Source organism: Cololabis saira, chromosome 17, assembly GCF_033807715.1.
Source record: "Cololabis saira isolate AMF1-May2022 chromosome 17, fColSai1.1, whole genome shotgun sequence".
Classification (NCBI taxonomy): Eukaryota; Metazoa; Chordata; class Actinopteri; order Beloniformes; family Belonidae; genus Cololabis; species Cololabis saira.
In genome coordinates this window covers 15,746,387-15,768,111 of record NC_084603.1, presented here as the reverse complement: position 1 = coordinate 15,768,111, position 21,725 = coordinate 15,746,387, and the positions used below count along the sequence as shown (strand labels likewise).

General features: G+C 40.4%; 1 protein-coding gene across 1 annotated transcript in view; it reads left to right on the top strand.

Moving 5' to 3' along the window:
• The first annotated feature begins 4,993 nt into the window (after positions 1-4,993).
• LOC133464161 (rho-related GTP-binding protein RhoQ) overlaps positions 4,994-21,725 on the top strand; it is a 34,000-nt gene continuing 17,268 nt past the window's right edge. Inside the window, exons 1-2 of the mRNA XM_061746196.1 lie at positions 4,994-5,457; positions 5,823-5,881. Coding sequence (XP_061602180.1) covers positions 5,316-5,457; positions 5,823-5,881 — 201 coding nt within the window. The 5' untranslated portion in view covers positions 4,994-5,315. The remainder of the gene's footprint in view (positions 5,458-5,822; positions 5,882-21,725) is intronic.

Genomic DNA, 21,725 nt, shown 5'->3' with positions numbered 1-21,725 from the left:
CAACATAGTTACAAAATTAAAAGATTTTAAAAAAATAATAAATTAATTACATAAAAACATAATTATTTAAAACACTTGCATACAGACAGTCTGAACTCCTCTGTTTTCACCAGAGCTTTAAATTCAGTCACAGGTATGAGGTTTTGTAAATGCAGTTCAGATTGAAGTTTATTCCAAGCATCTGGTGCTGAAAACCTAAAAGCTTTTCTTCCCAAATTCCGTTCTTATTTTTGGAACAACCAAATTCAAATGTCCATTGAGCAGAGATTGTAACCTCATTGTTTCCATGTTAAAAGAGAAGATAAATAAGAAGGAATTTTACCCAGAATGGCTTTATAAATAAACATATACCAATGACTGAGCATGTACAGTAACAATGACCTATTTACTTTAGTGTAGAGAAGACAGTGATGGGTGAGAGAACCACAGTTTGTTAGAAATCTCAGAGCGGAATGATACAGAGGATCCAACATGCGAAGACAATGAAAGATGCATTCATATACAGCACATCTCCATAGTCAATTACAGGTAAAAAGGTTTCTGTTTTACATCAAAAGAAAAGCAAGACTTGTTTCTATAATAGAATCCTAACCAAAGCCTCAGCTTTTTCACAACATACTGAATATGCTCCTTCAAAGACAAATGGGGGTAACAGACATCTGCAGCTCTACAGTCCCAAGCATTAAAAACCCAAAGAAATGTGGATGTTCTTATGTTAGTATTACTTTCATAACTAGACAATTTCCTCGCAGAAATTTCGAGAGTGCCACGGCAGGCTGCTTCCCATTTGTGTACATTATTGCATTTTGCAAGCAATAAAGGTGAAGGACTCAAAACTAAGTCCAATGACACCACACATGATTCTCTATGTCAAACCATTCAAAAGTTATAGGACTATATATCGGCCAATCAGAAGAAGGGGCGGGGCTAATTTGCACCAATGAATGTCAAGGACTCAATACAGAGTCCAATGACACCACCCATGACTCTGTATGTCAAACCATTCAAAAGATATAGGACTATAACATATCGGCCAATCAGAAGAAGGGGCGGGGCTAATTTGTATATAGGACTGGTGATCATCTAAGGTCAAAAGGTCAGGGGTCAGATTTCTCCATTTTCCAGGTTAAAGTATATGAAGTCTGTACTGACTCAGTCATGTGACCAGTTCTGGCTCAGGCAATGACTCAGCAGCTGAGCTCTGGTTGCTAGGGGCAACAAGAACCTCGACATGAGGAAGGTTCCGGGTTAGCTGTGAGAAAACCCCAGATTTTGCCCTGGTGACAAGTTCTCAAATAACTCAGATTTGTGAGAAAACCATAGCTCCTACCAGAAAAACAAAGACATCGTGAGAGACACAGAACCCGGCAGACTCTGACAATCTTAATTGTATTCAGATATTCCTTAAAATGTGTTTGTAACGGCAGTGCGAAAACAAAGTGAGATTTTTTTGAAGAAAACTTTTGATTACATTACAGTGAATGGAGACCGAGGCAGGAATTGGTGCCGCTTTAGTCTCCCCCGTTTAAATTTTGTGCATACCCCGCCTGTCAAAGTCACTTTTTATGAATCCCAACATCTATGTCTACATTCTGACCAAAAATTATCTTTCTAGCTTTCACGGTTCGGCCGTGAGCTCGAGTTACAAATAAAAATTAAGGTAATTTTTTTACTGTCCCCCCCACTCTAAAAAATGAGAGCTCCACTCTAAATTTGACAAAAAAGTGATTTCCAGTCCTCGCTTGAGGGCTCATATCTTGAAAAATGTACATTTTAGGAAAAAACTGGTTGGTGTTTTGGAGAGAAGAGAATTTTTCCTCCGTTTTGAAGTCATGGCATGGGAAAGGTAGGTGACTCAGAAAAAAGGTGATTTTTTTTAAAAATGTTTTCCCATCCGCTTTGAATGGGTTTTTTTGGCCGTTTTTTTGGGAATAACTTTGGGAAAAATGGGAATTTCAACACCAAAAGTCATAGCACACCATTCCCTATCGAGCCGCACATTTTGATATATGATGCGCCTCGGTTGTCTGAAATCTGTAGGAGGAGTAGCGAACCGAAATCTGTCCGGAAAATGAATAAGCAGATGATGATGATGATGATGAATAATAAACCCACAGGATAACAATAGTGCCTCTGGCTGCGCCAAGAGGCACTGCTCCTCCATTGCTATTGCATAGCTATGGAGGAGGCGTGCCACTAATTATCGAATTATCGACTAATGGTCGCCCGGTCTTGACTTGCAGAACTTTTGGCCCAGAGAGCAAGGACAGAGAAATAAAACACACACGCCCTTTGTTCCCAAGCACGCACCTCCTCCTGCAGCGCCTCCATCTGCAGCTCCACGGTCCCACCTTACCGGCCTCATCCATCCTGCACACACACACTAACACACACTGGCACCGCGGGGAGGTGGGGGGCTCTACCTCCTCAACACAAAGTCATATGAACACTTTGGATTTAAATTACTTCACTTCAGCACCCACACAAACATTAACGTTGAGTGAAAAGGCACCGCTGGGCCTCTTTAACGTGGTGAAAGTATCACTTTAAGGTAATATTATATTGTAAATGAGGTATTTAGAGTCTGTTGTTTTGTCCAATCGATAAATAGGTGGATGTCCTTTAGCACCGAGAGGTTTTTCCAAATTAAAACATCAGTTTGAGTCAAGGAGCAACATCCGGACTTCCGGTTTGAGTCCAAAGTGGAAGTACGCAAAGTTGCGGCGCCTCAACTGGCCGCTCGGGGCCCTCATGATGCAAACATAATCCTAATGTTAATAATCCTTGATTATTATAATAATCCATATAACATGTGCAGTAGGATTTTTTTTAAAAGAAGTTTCAAATAGTGATGTTCGATACCACCAATTTCCTTTTACGATCCGGTACCTTGTGCAAATACACCCAATGCACCCGGTAAATCTAAAAAAATTGGTGTATTTTAGATAGTTTAAGGTTATCAGAGACACTTATTTAGCTATTTATTTTAAAGTCAGAAGTATACTGAGGTAGCGGCCTCATTCACAACACAGCCGAGCTGTTACAACAGAAAAAGGTATTTCCATCACTAAAAACTATCCTAAGTAAAATAAGAAAACCATTAAAAAAATGGAGAGAATAATAAACAAAATATATCTGTGATATTAACAATTAAAATGAAGTTTGTTACTTTACATGAATACATCTAGTTTTGAACTTAATCTGCCTTTGTTCAAAAAACAAGACATTGTGCATTTTTTCCTTAACCAGCAGTATTTCTGTAATCCCAGGCAATCTTTTCATTTACACACAAACAACAAGCAATGATCTTGTTGTATTGGAAAAAAACAAGTCAACTTTTTGCATGAGATTATGTGGATCAAGAAAGACTAGTCTTTGTATAAACTACTTAATTTTATGTATGTGAATAATACATTTTGCAAGTACAGTCAACTTAATTGTGTTAAGTTTACTTTATTTATCAAAATTAAGTTGACTTTAAAAAGAGAAAAAAAGAAGAAAAAAAGCGAAAAAAGGGAAAAAAGGAAAAAAAGAGAAAAAGGAAAAAAGAGAAAAAAAAGAAAAAAAGGAAAAAAAAATTAAGTTGACTTTACTTGCAAATGAATTTTGTACATACTAAAAATTAAGTAGTTTATACAAAGACTAGTCTTTCTTGATCTACATAATAATCTCATGCAAAAAGTTGATTTATTTATTTTTTAAGTAGATCAAGCACAATATTTGTATCAGTGTATATTAATCCTGCATCCCTATTCCTTTAACAATTCTAATCTATTGGGCAGATTGACCAACGTTTAGATGAAACATGCTTTATTTGTTTTACGTAGAACACCACAGTAAAAAATATCTTGCTTGATCTACTTTAAAAAGATTAAGGTGACTTTTTCGCATGAGATTTTTATGTAGATCAAGAAAGACTAGTCTTTGTATAAACTACTTAATTTTTAGTATGTACAAAATTAATTTGCAAGTAAAGTCAACTTATTTTTTTCTTTTTTAAATTATTTTAATTTTTTTTCTTTTTTCTTTTTTTCTCTTTTTTTCTTTTTAAAGTCAACTTAATTTTGATAAATAAAGTAAACTTAACACAATTTCGCATGAGATTTTTATGTAGATCAAGAAAGACTAGTCTTTGTATGAACTACTTAATTTTTAGTATGTACAAAATTAATTTGCAAGTAAAGTCAACTTATTTTTTTCTTTTTTAAATTATTTTAATTTTTTTTCTTTTTTTTTTTTTTCCTTTTTTTTCTTTTTAAAGTCAACTTAATTTTGATAAATAAAGTAAACTTAACACAATTTCGCATGAGATTTTTATGTAGATCAAGAAAGACTAGTCTTTGTATAAACTACTAAATTTTTAGTATGTACAAAATTCATTTCCAAGTAAAGTCAACTTATTTTTTTATTTTTTTAATTATTTACATTTTTTTTCTTTTTTCTTTTTTTTCTCTTTTTTTCTTTTTGTCCTTTTTCTTTTCTTTTTTCCTTTTTTTTTCTTTTTAAAGTCAACTTAATTTTGATAAATAAAGTAAACTTAACACAATTTCGCATGAGATTTGTATGTAGATCAAGAAAGACTAGTCTTTGTATAAACTACTAAATTTTTAGTATGTACAAAATTAATTTGCAAGTAAAGTCAATTTATTTTTTTATTTTTTTTTATTTTTTTCCCTTTTTTCTTTTTAAAGTCAACTTAATTTTGATAAATAAAGTAACCTTAAGTTGACTGTACTTGCAAAATGTATTATTCACATACATAAAATTAAGACTAGCCTTTCTTAATAATCTCATGCAAAAAGTTGACTTATTTTTTTTAAAAGTAGATCAAGCACAGCATTTGTATCAGTATTAATCCCGCATCCCCAGCAGGCGGAGCGCCGGCTGCTCCCCCAGCACCCCTGGGTGCTGCAGCCAGGCCCCGCCTCCATCAGCAGCGCCTCCTCCAGCAGCAGCAGATGCGCCAGGGAGCGACGGAGCGCTCAGACGCACAGACGCAGCGGAGACTCCGGGGACGCAGGGGCGCATCAGGGGCGCATCCGCGCAGGAAGAAACACTCCCGTTCCTCGCTTTTCCAGAGAAACCCACCCCTCCCAGGACTGTGATCTCCACAGAGAGAGGGAGAGAACAGGAACTACAGTAGTTGCCGGATCCCGGAGGAGTAGAGGAGGGAGAGGGGAGAGGGATGCTGCTCCAGCCCGGCTCGCTGCGCCGCTCAGCCCGCCCCGAGGCTGCTGCTGCCCGGCTGGCTGGCCGGGGATCCCCGCCCCGCGGCCCCAGCAGCGGACCATGCTGGCAGTAGAGCCGGGATCAGCATGGCTGCGATCACGGGTACTATCATGTTAAAATGCGTCGTGGTCGGAGACGGAGCGGTGGGGAAAACGTGTCTCCTCATGAGCTATGCCAACGACGCCTTTCCCGAGGAGTATGTGCCTACGGTTTTCGACCACTATGCAGGTATGGAACACTCTCATCCAATCATGCTCTGATAATAAGATTGAACTCATGCTTTTTTTATTGTTTTGTGATTATTTCCTAGGTTAAAATCTATTTTTGAGGAGAGGGGGAGCAGAAACTAATCCCTGACTCCGGTGCCACTCTTACTCAAACTGCATTGCATCTGTTGCTGTAATCAAAACCACTTGTTTGCCTTCTCCATAGCACAGAAGGGTTGGGGTCCCTGAGACCAGCCCTTCACCCCCTCCCTCCCTTCTCTCTTTCTCTCTCTCTGCTCCCCTCCCTCCCTCCATCCCTCCCATCCCCTCCCTCACCTCTCTGCTGCTGCTTCCTCCTCTCAACTGCTCTTTGTCATTTCTTTCCAGTGAGTGTCAACGTTGGAGGAAAGCAGTACTTGTTGGGCCTCTATGACACAGCTGGTCAGGTACGGCTACTTTATTTTAATTCTTACCCCCCCCTAACCTCCCAGACTCTGGCGAGCTGCCATATCCACCAAGGACACACGGTCACCTACAGAGACACATGCTAAACTTATTACTCTCTCTTTTAGTCCTACATGTTTTTGAGTTTATGAAACTTTTTCAAAAGTCATCTGATCATAGTGGGTCCTAATATTAGGAAAATCGCACCTCAAATGTCACTTATTTACTGAAAATTAGAGGATCAAAAGTGGGCAGTCCTACGTACTGCTTCCACAGGATTTAAGAGTTGCAGCCACTTGGTGCAAATGATAGAAGTTGTCATCATTATCTACAGAACTGTCTCAGAAAATTAGAATATTGTGATAAAGTTCTTTATTTTCTGTAATGCAATTAAAAAAACAAAACTTTCATACATTCTGGATTCATTATAAATCAACTGAAATATTGCAAGCCTTTTATTATTTTAATATTGCTGATTATGGCTTACAGTTTAAGATTAAGATTCCCAGAATATTCAATTTTTTGAGATAGGATATTTGAGTTTTCTTAAGCTGTAAGCCATGATCAGCAATATTAAAATAATAAAAGGCTTGCAATATTTCAGTTGGTTTGTAATGAATCCAGAATGTATGACATTTTTGCATTACAGAAAATAAAGGACTTTATCACAGTATTCTAATTTTCTGAGACAGTCCTGTATATAAAAGCAGACATCTCTGTACTTTGCTGGTCTGCAGCTTTTTAACACAATGCCAAGAGGAAAAGACGTAAGCAGTGGTCTTAGAGAAGCAACTGTTGCTGTGCATCGACCTGCAAAGCGCTAAAAAACAAAAAGTTCTGGAGTTCCATTGATATCTTTTATTTCGAACATAAGCACAAAAATATAATAAAACAGCAGAACAATATACCAACATATTTATTTAACATAAAAAAGAACAATAATAATCACTAAATAATAAATGTACCATCGTAAACAAAGTAGTGTCACGACTGGTGTGGTGAGGACCCAGATGCAGGAGAGCGAGAGGCAGGAGTTCAACAAAAAAGGGTTTATTCCACACAAAAAAAGGCAAGGACCAAAAACCAAAGTGCTGCTTAGCAGGATCATTAACACAGAAACAGGGATCAAAAAACTGGAGGAAAAAACATGCAGGAAAACACAGTACGGAATCACAAGGAGTAAGGGAATGACAAGACCAGACATACACAGGGGATAATGAGACACGGGTGCAGACAATCAGGGCAGATGGGACACAGGCGGGGCAAAACAGAAACAAACTGGGGGAAATGTTAACCACTGACAAGTAGACAAGAATTAATAAATATAATAGCAAATGCTGGAAAAAGGAGGAGGAAGAAGTTAAAAACTTATGAACTCAATACTATTTTTTTCAGTTCATTGTTAAATATTTCATTTTCATTTCATTTAATTATTTATTCAAACAGGTTAAAACAAAAACAAAATAATCAGAATACATAAAATGTATATACCGAAAAAAAAAAACATATAAAACCATAAGCAAAACAAAGCAAATTAAAAAGACAAATCTATATGTAAATAAATATTTCCTGTTTGAAAGGGTGTAGGATGAAGTTTCAAAAAACTTTTCTAGTCCTACCCCTTCTAATGTTCTGTTTTTACAATGTATTAATTTCACAGAACTCCAAAAGAAAAGCATAAAAATATGAAAGAGAAGAAAAAAATTGACATAGTTAAAGGTTACACAAATTAATAATAAGAACTTTATAAGTAAAAAATTGTGGTTTCTGAAGTGAGACAGCTTATTCACAAATGGAAAGCAGCATCTTCCCAGAAAAATGCACATCAAGGTCAAACTGGGAACTTGTTCATCTGCCATCAAACCCAGAGTCTGATGAGAGGGTACAGTATATAAACCGTTCTCTTCTCTCTGCGTCCACTAACCAGGTCCACCAAAGCTTCTGTAAGCTTAGTTAAGCACAGTTGCTGGAAATAGATTGCTAGGCCTAACCTAAGTGGAAAAAAACCAACCAAATATCACCAAAATGTCTTCATGAACATGAACCTTCTGCAGGAAGGAGCTATATCTCAGTAAAGCTCAGTGGTTGCAGCAACAGCACTGTTGCTAGGTAACATGCAGTCAGGGAGTTTAGGAGCTCGGGGAAGTTCACAGTCAGATTCCTAAATCTGTAGTTGTTTCTTCCTGAAATAATCATCATGATCTCTGACTGCAATCTCATATAAGCAGAGCTGGGTAGAGGAGCCAAAAATTGTACTCAAGTAAAAGTACTGTTACTTCAGAATAATATGACTCAAGTAGAAGTAAAAAGTAGTCATCCAAATAATTACTTGAGTAAAAGTAAAAAAGAACTTGGTGAAAAACTACTCAAATACTGAGTAACTGTTGAGTAACGTCTGATTTATTTTTTTAACACAACCATTCAAACAGACAAAAGTACAAAATAATCATCTTCAGGCAAATTAAATCAATAAAATAATAAAATTAATTAAAATTAATAAAAAATAAAAAAATAGCTTAAATTAAAATAATCTTAAAGTAAATTCAAGTACTTTAATAAATAATCAAATAATAACAGAATAAAAAAATAAATTAAGCACAAGTAGCACAAAATTTCAAGCCTTTGTACTTTTCTTTTTTAACCAGGAAGAACTAGAACAAACATGAACTCATAGAAACTCTGTGTGTGTTTGAGTCTGTGTAAATGTGACAAAACATGCAAAAACAAACATTTTTCCCAAAGAATCACCCAGTGATGTCATGAGATTGACACGTACGTGGATAAAAGGGATAAAAGAAAAGTAACAGCTCAACGTAGCCTAATGTAGCGGAGTAAGAGGAACAGTTTCTTCTTCACAAATCTACTCAAGTAAAAGTAAAAAGTATAGTGATTCAAAACTACTCCTAAAAGTACAACATTTCCCAAAACTTACTCAAGTAAATGTAACGGAGTAAATGTAACTCGTTACTACCACCTCTGCGTATAAATAAGTCACTTTGACTGAGATCTCTCTCTACCGGTCGCTCCATGTGCTCCCGGGACCCCCAACTATCCGGGGGCTCCTCCCAAACGCCAACAGGCTTCATATTCAGGCCAGACGCTAAGCTGCAACAGGTGACGGCTTCTGCACATGCTTTACTGCCAGACTCGGGTGTACCACGGACACTGATGGTGGCGGGCGGCTGTCAATAGTTCTATTATGTGGACAACAGGGCTCCTATGTCCAGTAGTGATGTCACAGACTCTGCTGCCTCACGCCTGGGCTCTTTTTCTTCTTCTTCTTCTTCTTTACAATGTGTGATTCAGTGGGCAGCAGTTAGGACTGCACACGCCTGAACAGACACACAAACACCACGCGTGATAATGTTTCCTCTCAGTGCACAGACACAGGAAACACACACAGACGCTGGCTCAGCGAGGGCATCAGTGGGGGGGGGGGGGCGTTATTCAATGTTTTATGGTATAGAACAGTGTTTCCCAACATGGGGAAACTTTGTCTGCTTTGAGGTAGGGCTGTGTGATTAATCAATTTTAAATCTAAATCGGATTTATTAATCAAGACGATGTTAAAAAAAGGAAAATCGGAAAATCGATTTTCTTTTTTTGCAGCTGGCTGCATTACAGACAGAGCTCGTCTAGTCATCTTTGTTTGGTCAAGAAAATTGTAAATGTTGTCACTTTACTAAACTCAAGGAGGATTTACAGTATCTTTCAATTGCACTTCATTCCCAACAGGGACATTTGTTTGCTATTTTTCTTTAAAAATAAAGATAAAATATTTGAAACAATTTATTCCATTGTCTTTTGTAGTTTTACCAAAAAAATCGAAATCGAAAATCGGGTTTTCAGAGAAAAAAAATTGGGATTTTATTTTTGTCCAAAATCGCCCAGCCCTACTTTGAGGATATGCAGTTGTAAAAATTATATTTACACATGTTAAATAAATACATTTTCCGATTCTAAATCGATTCTCATATTAATTCATAAAAATCGATTCTTATGTCTAAAGATCGATTGTGTGCGTGGTGACAGAATAAATGAGATAAGCTAAAATGATTTGTTTACTGCATGAACTGTTGCAATTTCTTTCTTTTTTTGCACTTTAAATGGATATTGAAAGGCCTGTTTGAGTTATTTATTTCTTAGTTATTTCACAATAATTATTGTGAAATTATTATTTCACTAGTTATTTTACAGTCATATAATTCAGGCAACAGCTCAAAAAACATTTAAATAACACTAAGCCAAATCAATATCGAATCGGATCGAATCAAATGGTGATAATCGATTCTGAATATTAAGAATCGGAATCGAATCGATTCTTGACATTTGAATCGATACCCAGCCCTACACCTAATGGAATACAGTAATTCAAGTCTGTATAAACCCACTTAGAAACATATTTTGGTCATTTTAAAATGCTAAGTTATTTATCAGGATAAAAACTTAAAAACGTATTATTATATCATTATTCAACATTTAATCATACTACTACTCTGACAGGTTGTTAAAGGAAAAATGTAAAAAAAATGTTGCTCTCATATTAAAAGAGACATTTTTCAGAAATATTTTTATGTCCTTGCAATTATTTTCTGTGTGTATTTTATACATTGGTGACACAAAATGAAGGTGAGAAAGACAAAGTCATATGTATACAGGGTAAACCAAAGAGAAACGTATCACAAAAACATAATTAATATTCATTTTTTCAATTAAAGATTTGTAACGAATAACTTTAATGTTTTAACCCTAACCCCACGATAAGAATTTGTCATCTGGCGGTAAAAACCATAAATTCCCGTTGATGACGTTTTTGTGTAAAACTGATTTATGGTTCTGTGTTAAATCCACGCACAACGTATGGGAAGGAAGGAAGGAAGGAAGGAAGGAAGGAAGGAAGGAAGGAAGGAAGGAAGGAAGGAAGGAAGGAAGGAAGGAAGGAAGGAAGGAAGGAAGGAAGGAAGGAAGGAAGGAAGGAAGGAAGGAAGGAAGGAAGGAAGGAAGGAAGGAAGGAAGGAAGGAAGGAAGGATGGAAGGATGGAAGGAAGGAAGGAAGGAAGGAGCCAGAAAGAAAGAAAGAAAAATTCCCATTGATGACGTTTAGTAGCATTCAGTATTCTTTTACAGCAGTGATTTGGCTCCAAAGACTGAATGTGGAGATAGATTTATAGTTACAAAGGTGGAGTTGAATTGGTATTTTTTTTATCGTCATTTTTATCGTTATCGGGATAAATGCCAGAAATTATCGTGATACATTTTTTAGTCCATACCGCCTATCCCTAATCGGGTCGCCCGGCTGGTCTTAGACACAAGTAAGGGGGAACAAGGAAAAAAGGTTGGGAACCACTGTCTTATGGTATAGAAAAATAAATATAACTTGATAATAATAGTTTGCATTTTGTGTGCTGATGTTCCTGTACTTTGATACTGGAAGTGAGAGGGATTAAAGGCTTCCTGTGGATGTTTGTTTGTCCACTGGAATCGCTAACGGAGCACGTGCACGAGGAAACTCGAGCAGCAGGGCAACCAGATCCGACCAGATCTGCTCCCCTGCAGCTCGCCTAACTCAACCCTGCAGACCCAACAGCTGCAAGCTAAAAAAAACAAACAAAAACAACAAAAAAAGCCCAGATCAACGCGAGAGCGAGGCCGTGCACCGACACCAGAGCGGCAGACGAAGCTTACGTGACGTTAACGTTGCAGAACCGTTGGGGAAAATTCAGCTTTTACAAGTATGAGGAAGGAAGTGGATCAGTCAGCACTTTTTTCTCCATTTTTTTCTCTTTTTAGATGCTAAAGTTTTTGGTGAGAGACTTGAAATACTGTTATATAGAGCCGGCTCTAAACTCCTGAATCACTGCAGCGAAAAGTCACAGCCCAGAAACCTAAGTTTCAGACCTTAAATCAAACGTGATTAGTCCGTCTGAGGTCGACCGGGGAGCATTCAGCAGGTTTCATTCAGGAATGATGAATTCATTTGTCTGTAGGGATGGGAATTGATAAGATTCCAATTCCATTTTCGATTCCCTTATTGATTCTCATTTGGAAAAAAGGACAACAATGAGGCAAATGGCTCTAATATGATAGGCAGTGTGCGTTAGTTAATTACAGTAGTTACATGCTTATTATTAGCCAGGGACATGCTAACGTTGCTGCTGGTGCTGCTGGGTTGAGAATTACTGACGTTGGTCCGGAGCAGATCGAAAACACAACATTCATTGATTGTTATTGCTGCTGTGTGTGCAAATGTTTTTGCATGTTGGTAGTATTTTCTCCCTTTGACAAAATATTAACTTGGCAAAAGGAATGGGCGATATTTTACCGTTCACAATATACCGTCAAAAAAATTCCCCATGGTAAGAATTTGTCATCTCGCAGTAAAAACGATAAATTCCTGTTGATGACGTTTTTGTGTAAAGCTGATTTATGGTTCTGCGTTAAATCGACGCAGAGCCTACTGCGTAGGATACGCGGCGACACGCAACGTATGGTGCGCATTGCCGCGTAACCTACGGCGTAGGCTCTGCGTGGATTTAACGCAGAACCATAAATCAGCCTTAACAAACATGGCGGAAGGCGGATCTGAGAGCGAGGAGCTCGTTGTTAAACGAGGCTCCAGCTCCGTTATCTGGAACTGGTTTGGAAAAGAGTGACAAGCTCCTCATCTATTATATGCAGAGTCTGCAAAAAAACAGTGAGTGCAAAGGATGGCAATACAAGTAATTAATTATATATAACATATTATTATATATAACATGTGCTCCTGAGGTCTCCACCAGAGTGGTGTAATAATTGGTGTAGTTTAGTATCATTTAGTATTCTTTTAGAGCAGTGTTTTGGGGGCTCCAAAGACTGAATGTGGTGATAGATTTATAGTTACAAAGGTGGAGTTGAATTGGTATTTTTTTATCATAATTTTTATCGTTATCGGGATGATTGCCAGAAATTATCGTGATACATTTTTTAGTCCATACCGCCCATCTCTACTTGGCAAGTATTGCAAGTTGCCCTGTTGTTGTCTTTTTTCTTTTTTACTGAAATGTAACCAGACTTTCGAGCGTTTGTATCACTTTGGCGCCGTGTTTACTGTTGACTGCTTGCTGTGATGACGTCATTCGTCACTGGAATCGAAAAGGGAATCGTTTGCAGTTGCAGTTGCAGTTGAAGTTTTGCAAAAAATTCGAAGGAATTGAAACAATGGGAACCGGTTCTGAACAAGAAACGGTTTTCGATTCCCATCCCTCCTTGTCTGCAAATAGCAAATCACATCCGTCTGGTTTGTGGCCCCGCCCACTCAGCTTGCTACCTGTGGCGGGGATGAAAGAGAGCCGTAGGTGTCGCGGCGGGAGGAAGACGACACTGTCATCCATTCTAGCGTGGCTGTGTGTGTGTGCGTTCATGTGTGTGTGTGCATTTGCATGTGTGTGTGCGTTCATGTGTGTGTGTGGAGGCGGAGGTTTGTTTTTAGCTGAATCAGAGTGTCGTTGAAATGGAGAAGTTCTCCCAGATGTCTGCTGTAGATGCCGGCAGTCGCCGAGAGTAGAGTTACTGCTCTTGAAAATGCCCCCTGCGCCCATCGCCCCCCCGACTCGGCTGACCTCCTCGTGTGGAGCGCCGGGCCAGCTGGTAATGTTTATAGCTTCAACTGCTGATCAAAAGCCCCGGTGCCCCAACGAGAGGAGGAGAGAGCAGGACGGAGGCAGAAAGAGGAAGAGAAAGAGACACGGCGGCCCGGGGGGGGGAGAAGGAGCGGGGGTTGGAATTACCCTGAAGTGGATAAATTCGGCCCTCTCGGTTTCACTTTTCCTGCTCGTTCCCGTCAATCTAAAACTCCCCTTTCATCATCTGCACCTCTGGCCTGGGCGACACATGTTCAGCTTCAAGCTCGCTTTGATGTTTGTATTTCTGCCCCCCCACGGTCCCGTTCCACGCTGCCGTTACTCGCCAGGGTCACGCAGGAGCCACGAGTGCCATCTCTGCTTACTCTAGCGTCGATGCCGCTCTCACGCTGCCACGTCGCCGCTGCAGGCTCCGCCCCCTGGATTATCCCATATGGACGGTCTGTTTCTGCCCAATGTGACGAGGGAGCAGAAGGGAAAGTCTTTACTTACTTATTCATCCATCCTCCTTCCCGCGGCTGCCGCTGCACTCAAGAAACTTTAGCATCGGAAACAGGGGGGCGGGATGCTAAGTACCGCTGTTCCCATGGAAACGCCTGGAGGACGGGGACTCAGGTGCTGTGACCGGTGTCCCACGGCCCTATTAACTCCCGCTTTGTATTTTTGGGCTGTTCTTCATTTGCTCAGCACGTCAGATGCTCTACTGCACATCCTGTAATCACTTTTACCACTTCACTTCACCCATTAACCAACCCCCCCCTTCCTCCCTCCATCTCTGGGCTCAGCGGGGCGGCAGGTGGGGATGGGGGTGAAGGTCAAAGTGGGCGAAACTGTAGATGGCTTCGCCCAAGCGGGAGCCCGTCACCGTTCAGCTGCTCAGACACAGACGAGCTTCTGGAGGTGTGACACTTTCTGCGTCGGCCGATGAAATGATTTGTCTTTTGCACTAGATTGACGACCTATCATGCCATCGGGGAGGCAACCAATACCTATAATTATATGCATGCTTTATGGTTTTGTACACCGGTACAGAGGTTCTGGACGGAGATTTGTGAGGATTTATCCACATAGATCAACTACAGAATTCCAGTGTGCCCGACGATATGTATATTAGGACACCTGGGAGATATTCAAATGGAACCTAACTGGTTACACCTGGTTCTCACTGCCTTATGTATCGCAAAGAAAACCATTTTAGTGAATTGGAAACAAAAGTCCAATTTATGTATTCATCACTTTAGGAATCTTTTATCAGATCATATTAGTAGTGAGATAATGTCGTCCTCCACTGAACAACAATCGGCTGACTTGCACTCTCTCTGGTCCCCGATTATTGGCTTCATTACCTAGTGGGGGTGGGGGGGTGGTGATCTCGTAGCCCTTGGGGTTGGGGGTCGGCTTGGGGCGGCTGGGGCGCGGGCCTCTGGTGGCCCCTGGGGGGCGGTGGGTGGGGCCCTGACCGGTGGGGGCCTGTGGGGGGGTTACCTCATGGCAGTGGGGGGGGGGGCTCGGGCGGGGGGCTTGGCTAGGGCGTCCCCGGTTTTCCTGGGGGGGGGCTGGGCTGTTGGCATGGCGGAGGTACCGCTCGAAGGGCCCGGCCCTGCCTGGGTGGGGGGTGGCTGTCTGCGCTGGGGGGGCATTGCTGCTTTGGTCCTCCATCGCTGGGTGGGGGCCGCGTGCCCCTGCGTCTGTGCGGACTCCGTGACCTTTGGGGTGTCCGCCGGGGTGGCCCCGGGGGGTGCACGGGCGGGCGAGGCGGCGGGGTGGAACCATTCTCAGGTGTCTATGTCTTATGTTGTCAGCATGAATAGGGGGATGCTGGACCGTGGATGGCCGGTGGGGGAGCGTGGGCGTCCTTCCAGGGCCAGCTCCGCTGGTCCTGCCTCCTGGCTTCGGCCTCTGCTCCCCCTCCTTCCCCCTCTACACGATTCATACGCAGGGTCGGGAGGGGGGCCCACATCACCCGCATTCCCTCACCGGCCTGAGATAGGTGGGTCGCAATGTCCGGGCCTGGCGGGGCTCGCTGCGCAGCCTGGGGTGCCTTCTGGCGGGGCTGGACCCCCCCGGGGAGGGGGAAACGGTGCGTGAATGTGCGTCTTTGTCGGTGAGAATGCGGTATGGAAGGGTCCTGCCATGGAGGATTTGGGCCTCCATTGGCAGGACAACAAAATGTAATAATTTATTAATATTATGCTATACAAAGATGGTTATTACTATTATTATTATTATTATTATTATTATTATTATTATTATTATTATTATTATTATTATTATTGTGTTTAGTATATTATATTATTATTATTATTATTATTATTATTATAGATATCGGATAGATGAATGAATGGGATGCCTGGGTCTGGGGCCCACCGTTGTCGGGCCCACGGGTGTCGCCCTATTGGGGGGTTCCCTCTCTCCGAGCCCTTCTCCAGTCCCCCCCGCTGCCTCCGCGCGGGGCGACCCTCTGGTCTTGGAGGGCCACTTTCGTGGGGGCGGGTGCACCTGCCCGCGTCAGCGGCCGGGGCGGCTCTGTCTCTCCGGGCAGGCTGGCCCCTCGCCGGGTGGGGGTCGTGGAGGGTGAGGGCCTCCTGGCCACGTGTCCGGCCCGGATCGGGTGGCCGGGGATTGCCTGGGCCTTAGTCATATACATATACACACACACATACACAAATATGCACACACACACATAGCCACACAACGTCAGCAGCACACAACAGTCATGTTGTGTGCCATGTTGTGGCAAGAGATGAGCAGAGGGGAGTTCAACGTTTATAAAAGGGATAATGAAAGCGAGATTTTACTTTTTCTAAGAAAAATCAAGTATTCCTTCAAGTGGAATTGAAACTAAACGAAAAACTCCTTAGGAGAGTTGGTTCTGCAAGAAAAGGCTGAAGTCTATGAGCTCTTTAAGATACAATGGAGATTAACCCCAAATTCTGGTCTCGGGATCAGACCAAGTAATCCAAGTAATCCTAGACCTGGTCCCCAGGGCCCCCAGGGGTCCTAAGGCTCCAGATTTACTTTGTTGACTCTTGACTGATTCTGGTTAGCACGTTTAGCATTTTCCAGTATACACAAAGGAACTTAAACACCTGTTTTTAACCCCCTCCCCAAAATATGAACAGGCACAGCTCTAAATTTAAACATGCACTAAGGAAAGCGTTTCATTGCATTTCAGCCACGACTGGAAGGAGGTTAATCTTGGCGCAGTGTCTTGAGAGAGGTTTTTTGGTGGGTGTAAAATGAGTTTAAGGACCGGCCTAGCCCAAAAAGCCCACAAAGACGACCCACAAGTGTATTATTGTAGGATTCACAGCTTGACTGAATGTGTCGAGGTGTTTTAGGCCAGTTTTATTTGACCAATCAGCGACCTGGACTGACCGTCAAAGGTGTGGGGTAGGAATGGGAATATTTTACCGTTCATGTTATTCCGTCAAAAAAATTCCCCACGGTAAGAATTTGTCATCTCGTGGTAAAAACAATAAATTCCCGTTGATGACGTTTTTGTGTAACAAACATGGCGGACGGCGGATCTGAGAACGAGGAGCTTGTTGTTAAACAAGGCTTATTTTCAGTGAACTTTTATTTATTTGTCCTGTTTCTTTATTTATCAGGTTGTATTTTTTTCTACTTTTTGATTTTATAAGCTAAGAAAACTTGAAGGACAATGGTACTTTAGCTGTTTGCACTGTTATCCCACTGTTTAAGCCATACAGTTTGAATAAATGTTGAATCTGTTCTTACATTTCAAACTTGTTTCATTTGAGTCATTACAGTTTTGCAGTACAGGTGTACTAATTGAATTGGATTTTATTCATTCAATTTAATTGGTGTAGTTTAGTAGTATTTAGTATCTTTTAGAGCAGTGTTTTGGCTCCAAAGACTGAATGTGGTGATAGATTTATAGTTACAAAGGTGGAGTTGAATTGGTATTTTTTAATCGTCATTTTTATCGTTATCGGGATAAATGCCAGAAATTATCGTGATACATTTTTTAGTCCATACCGCCCATCCCTAGTGTGGGGCCAGTTTATGGTTTACGGTCTCTGCTGCCACAGACCGGCATCGTTACTTGTGTATTTAGACACAAAAGGAAAGTGTTGGAGACGGAGGTCATGTTTCCTTAAATCACCACAATCTAAGTAGAAAATAACAAACCTGCCTCGAACTGAAAGGATAAAGTACTGTAAGGTGTTGGACCTGATCATCCTGACCCTGAATAGCCGGGTATCAATAACAGATGGGTTGGTGTTATCGGACAGCATCGTCATCTTTGTCTTAGTCCCAAGTCCTTGTGGTTTTAATTTTATGACTTGAACCGTGATCTTTCTCTCAGTGTCAGGAAGTGCCAACATTTTGGGAATTACCTCTTTTTGCCATCGACCCTCGAGTGTATTCCTGGGATGTTCGGTTCCCGTCTCTGTGTCTCCAACAACCCGCCCTGATGAATCTCTACCGGATTAAATCATCATCTTACACTTGAGGTGGATTTCTGAGCCAGCCCGAGTGACAAAATTAACTTCCAAACAAGTGAAAAAATGTTCTTGTTTACATGTCGCAACAATGCGTTAATCTTAATAAAGAAATAAATTAAATGAGACCCAACAGTCTGCAAGGAAATATATTCAGAATTTGCTCGGTCATGTGAATTTAGAAGGTTACGTTGCATCAATCAGTGTTTTTCTTTTCTAAGAGCGATATTTGTCTTTGAAACAAAGAAGAAGATCAAAAGAAATGTCTTCAGTTTTGGACAATTTGTTGCGATTGCCGCTACCACTGTTAAGAAAGTAGTCAGAAGGCAGCAGATGACCATTCGGCAGTCTTTATGTGATGGAGTAATGCACAATGATTATGTAGTGGTGTGACACAACTACGTCATATAAAGAGGCCAAAAACAGTTGAAAACTAGATTTTTATGGCCTTAGATTGACCAACAACGACACATCCAGTGATGGCAGATGGTGAAATGCGAAAATAAAGTGTATCCGTGACACTTTTAACTCTTGTGCTGTCTTCAGGTCAAGGAAGGAGGAAGGAGGAAGGAAGGAAGGAAGGAAGGAAGGAAGGAAGGAAGGAAGGAAGGAAGGAAGGAAGGAAGGAAGGAAGGAAGGAAGGAAGGAAGGAAGGAAGGAAGGAAGGAAGGAAGGAAGGAAGGAAGGAAGGAAGGAAGGAAGGGAGAAGAGAAATAAAGGAAGGGAGTAAAGAAGGAAGGGAGGAAGGAAGGAAGGTATGAAGGGAGAAAAGGAAGAAAAGAAGGAAGGAAGAAAGAAAAGAAGGGAGGAAATAATAAAAGAAGGAAGGAAGGAAAGAAGGAAGGAAGGGAGAAAAGAAGGAAGGAAAGGAAAAAGGAAGGAAGGAAAAGGAAGGGAGGAAAGAAGGAAGGAAGAGAAAAAAGAAGATGGAAAGAAGGGAGGAAAGAAGGAAGGAAGGAAAGGAGAAAGGAAAAAGGAAGGAAGGAAAAGGAAGGGAGGAAGGAAGAGAAAAAAGAAATGGAAAGAAGGGAGGAAAGAAGGAAGGAAAGGAGAAAACAAGGAAAGAACGTGGGGAGAAAAGAAGGAAGGAAGGAAGGAAGGAAGGAAGGAAGGAAGGAAGGAAGGAAGGAAGGAAGGAAGGAAGGAAGGAAGGAAGGAAGGAAGGAAGGAAGGAAGGAAGGAAGGAAGGAAGGAAGGAAGGAAGGGAGGGAAAAAGGAAGGAAGGGAAAAAGAGAGCAGGAGGAAAGAAGGACGGGAGAATTAGGTCATTTTGACCCAAAGACAGTACAAGGGTTAATTGAAATGGGACCATAGATACTTTCTAAAAAATCTCATGAAAGCAAATAAGGTTTGTGAGATATTTGACAGTTTGTCTTTTCAACTCTAGGTCTTTCAATTACAGCTTTTAGTGGTAATGGAAACATGACCATGAACTGTGTCGTCCTTGGATTTGCAAGTTCCAGTTTTTGAAAAAAAAAACGATGTTCAGAGAAAGCCATTGCCTCCCGGAGGACTGGGACCAGAGTTGGTGTCTTTATCAGAGCACTTGGCCACAGATGGATCCTGTGAAACATTAGATTAGACTCCTGACTATGATCCCAGCTCTTCACAGCACACCCACCCACGACTATCGAGTTATTGTATGGGAAGCTTCATGGCATCTGTTGTGAAGGATGTGCTGCCTCACCGACTCCGAGGTCGTCTGTGAACCTGACAACAGCGATGAGCATGAATCACTTCCCTTCAGTTAAATGAAAAACGATCTCTCCCTTTATTGAAAACAGACAAGGACAGGACCCTTGACATCATGTATTGATGAGAACTGCATGTGTTTTATGTCTGATTGCTATTGTCATCTTGCAGGGATGCTAACGGCTCATTTGTCATTCAGTCATTGCATCTAAGTGGCTCAACGGGATCATTATATCCCGCTTATTTCATGTTCAAGTGTCAACATTTTGGAGTTGTGAGGAAGTTTATTTTGTCACTCAGGCTGGTAATAATATCACAGGGGAATGCTAATCTTAGCTGTGGTGAGTTCTTAGCTTGGGTAGCCACAGACGTTGCAGTCGGAGGCTCTGTTGTTGGCCGAGGTGGCCGCAGCCGGATTTGCACTCGCACAGATAAGAGCTCATAATTGGAAAACCGAAAGACTAAGGGCCAGTCCCAAACCCCCCCTAGTCCTACTTTTCAGCCCTACCCCTAAATTTTGCGCGTTCCCATGAGGGTACTGTTGTAAAAGGTACACGCTGATGAGCAAGACACAATTAGCTCTGCTTTCAAATGTATGCAAAGATACCTGCAAAGTTGGACATTTTAACATTAGTTCAATGGAGAATGACTCACTTTTGAGTCGTTTCCCCCTAGTGGTCAGTCAAGGAACTGCACTTTTCTCCACCACTGCTTTAGGCCCAGTCCCAATCCCCCCCAGTCCTACTTTTCAGTCCTACCCCTAAATTTTGTGCATTCCCGTGAGGGTAGTAGTAAGTAGTAAATATTTATTTCGGTCAATCACAAACAAAAATTAAAAATCAACAAACAAGATAACACAGGTTTTTCCCTGGTCAACATTGTGATTTGACCGAAAAGGTCTGGGCTTGAAGCATAAAGCTTATTTTGCCCACCTTTTAACAGAATAAAATATACAAAAAAACAAATGAAGTATCATAAGTCTACACAGAATAATAATAGTAATAATAATAATAATAATAATAATAATAATAATAATAACAATAATAATAATGATGGTGATGATAATAATAATAGTAATAATAATAATAATAATAATAGTAATAATAATAATAATAATAATAATAACAATAATAATAATGATGGTGATGATAATAATAATAGTAATAGTAATAATAATAATAATAATAGCAATAATATGATAATAATAATAATGATAGCTCTGAAAACAGAAAGTGAAAAGATGCTAAGGAAACCGGCAAAACAAATTTAAGTTGTCATTTTATCTCGTGCATGTGTGCATTCTTCATTGTTTGTTTATTGTGTTTCTATATATGTGTCCATTACCTTTGCTTTGAATAATATCTTGTATGCTTTTATTAAATTTGCTAGTTTAAGGTCATTTTCTAATGAGTTCCACAGTTTTACTCCTAAAACAGATATACATCTTCCCTTTGCATTTGTTCTGACTGTTGTTGTGTCAAACATTGCAGTTCCCCTGAGGTCGTGTTTGCCCACTCTTGGCTTGAACAGTTCCTGCATGCAGCCCGGAAGTAAATTGTTGTAAGCCTTGTATATTATAACAGTGATGTTCAGATTAACTATGTCTTGGAATTTAAGTGTATTGTTATGAATGAAAAGTGGGTTTGTTGGTGCAAGATAATCAGCCAAGTTTACAATTCTAATTGCTTTTTTTTGTAAAATATAAATGGGATGAATTATTGATTTGTACGTATTCCCCCACACTTCCACACAATAAGTCAGGTATGGGAGTAGTAGGGATCTGTATAGTACTTGTAATGATCTTTTATTTATAATACCTTTCATTTTATATAATATAGCTATTGTTTTAGATAATTTTCTTTTTAAGGTATTAATATATGGCTTCCATATGAGTTTTTCATCAATAGTTATTCCTAAAAATTTAGTAGTGTTTGTTTGTTCTAGTTTTATGTTATTAATAATTAGGTTTATTGGAACATTTATCATTTTGTTGCCAAAAACAATGAATTTGGTTTTACTGATATTTAAAGATAACTTATTTATTTTAAACCATTCATTCATTATAT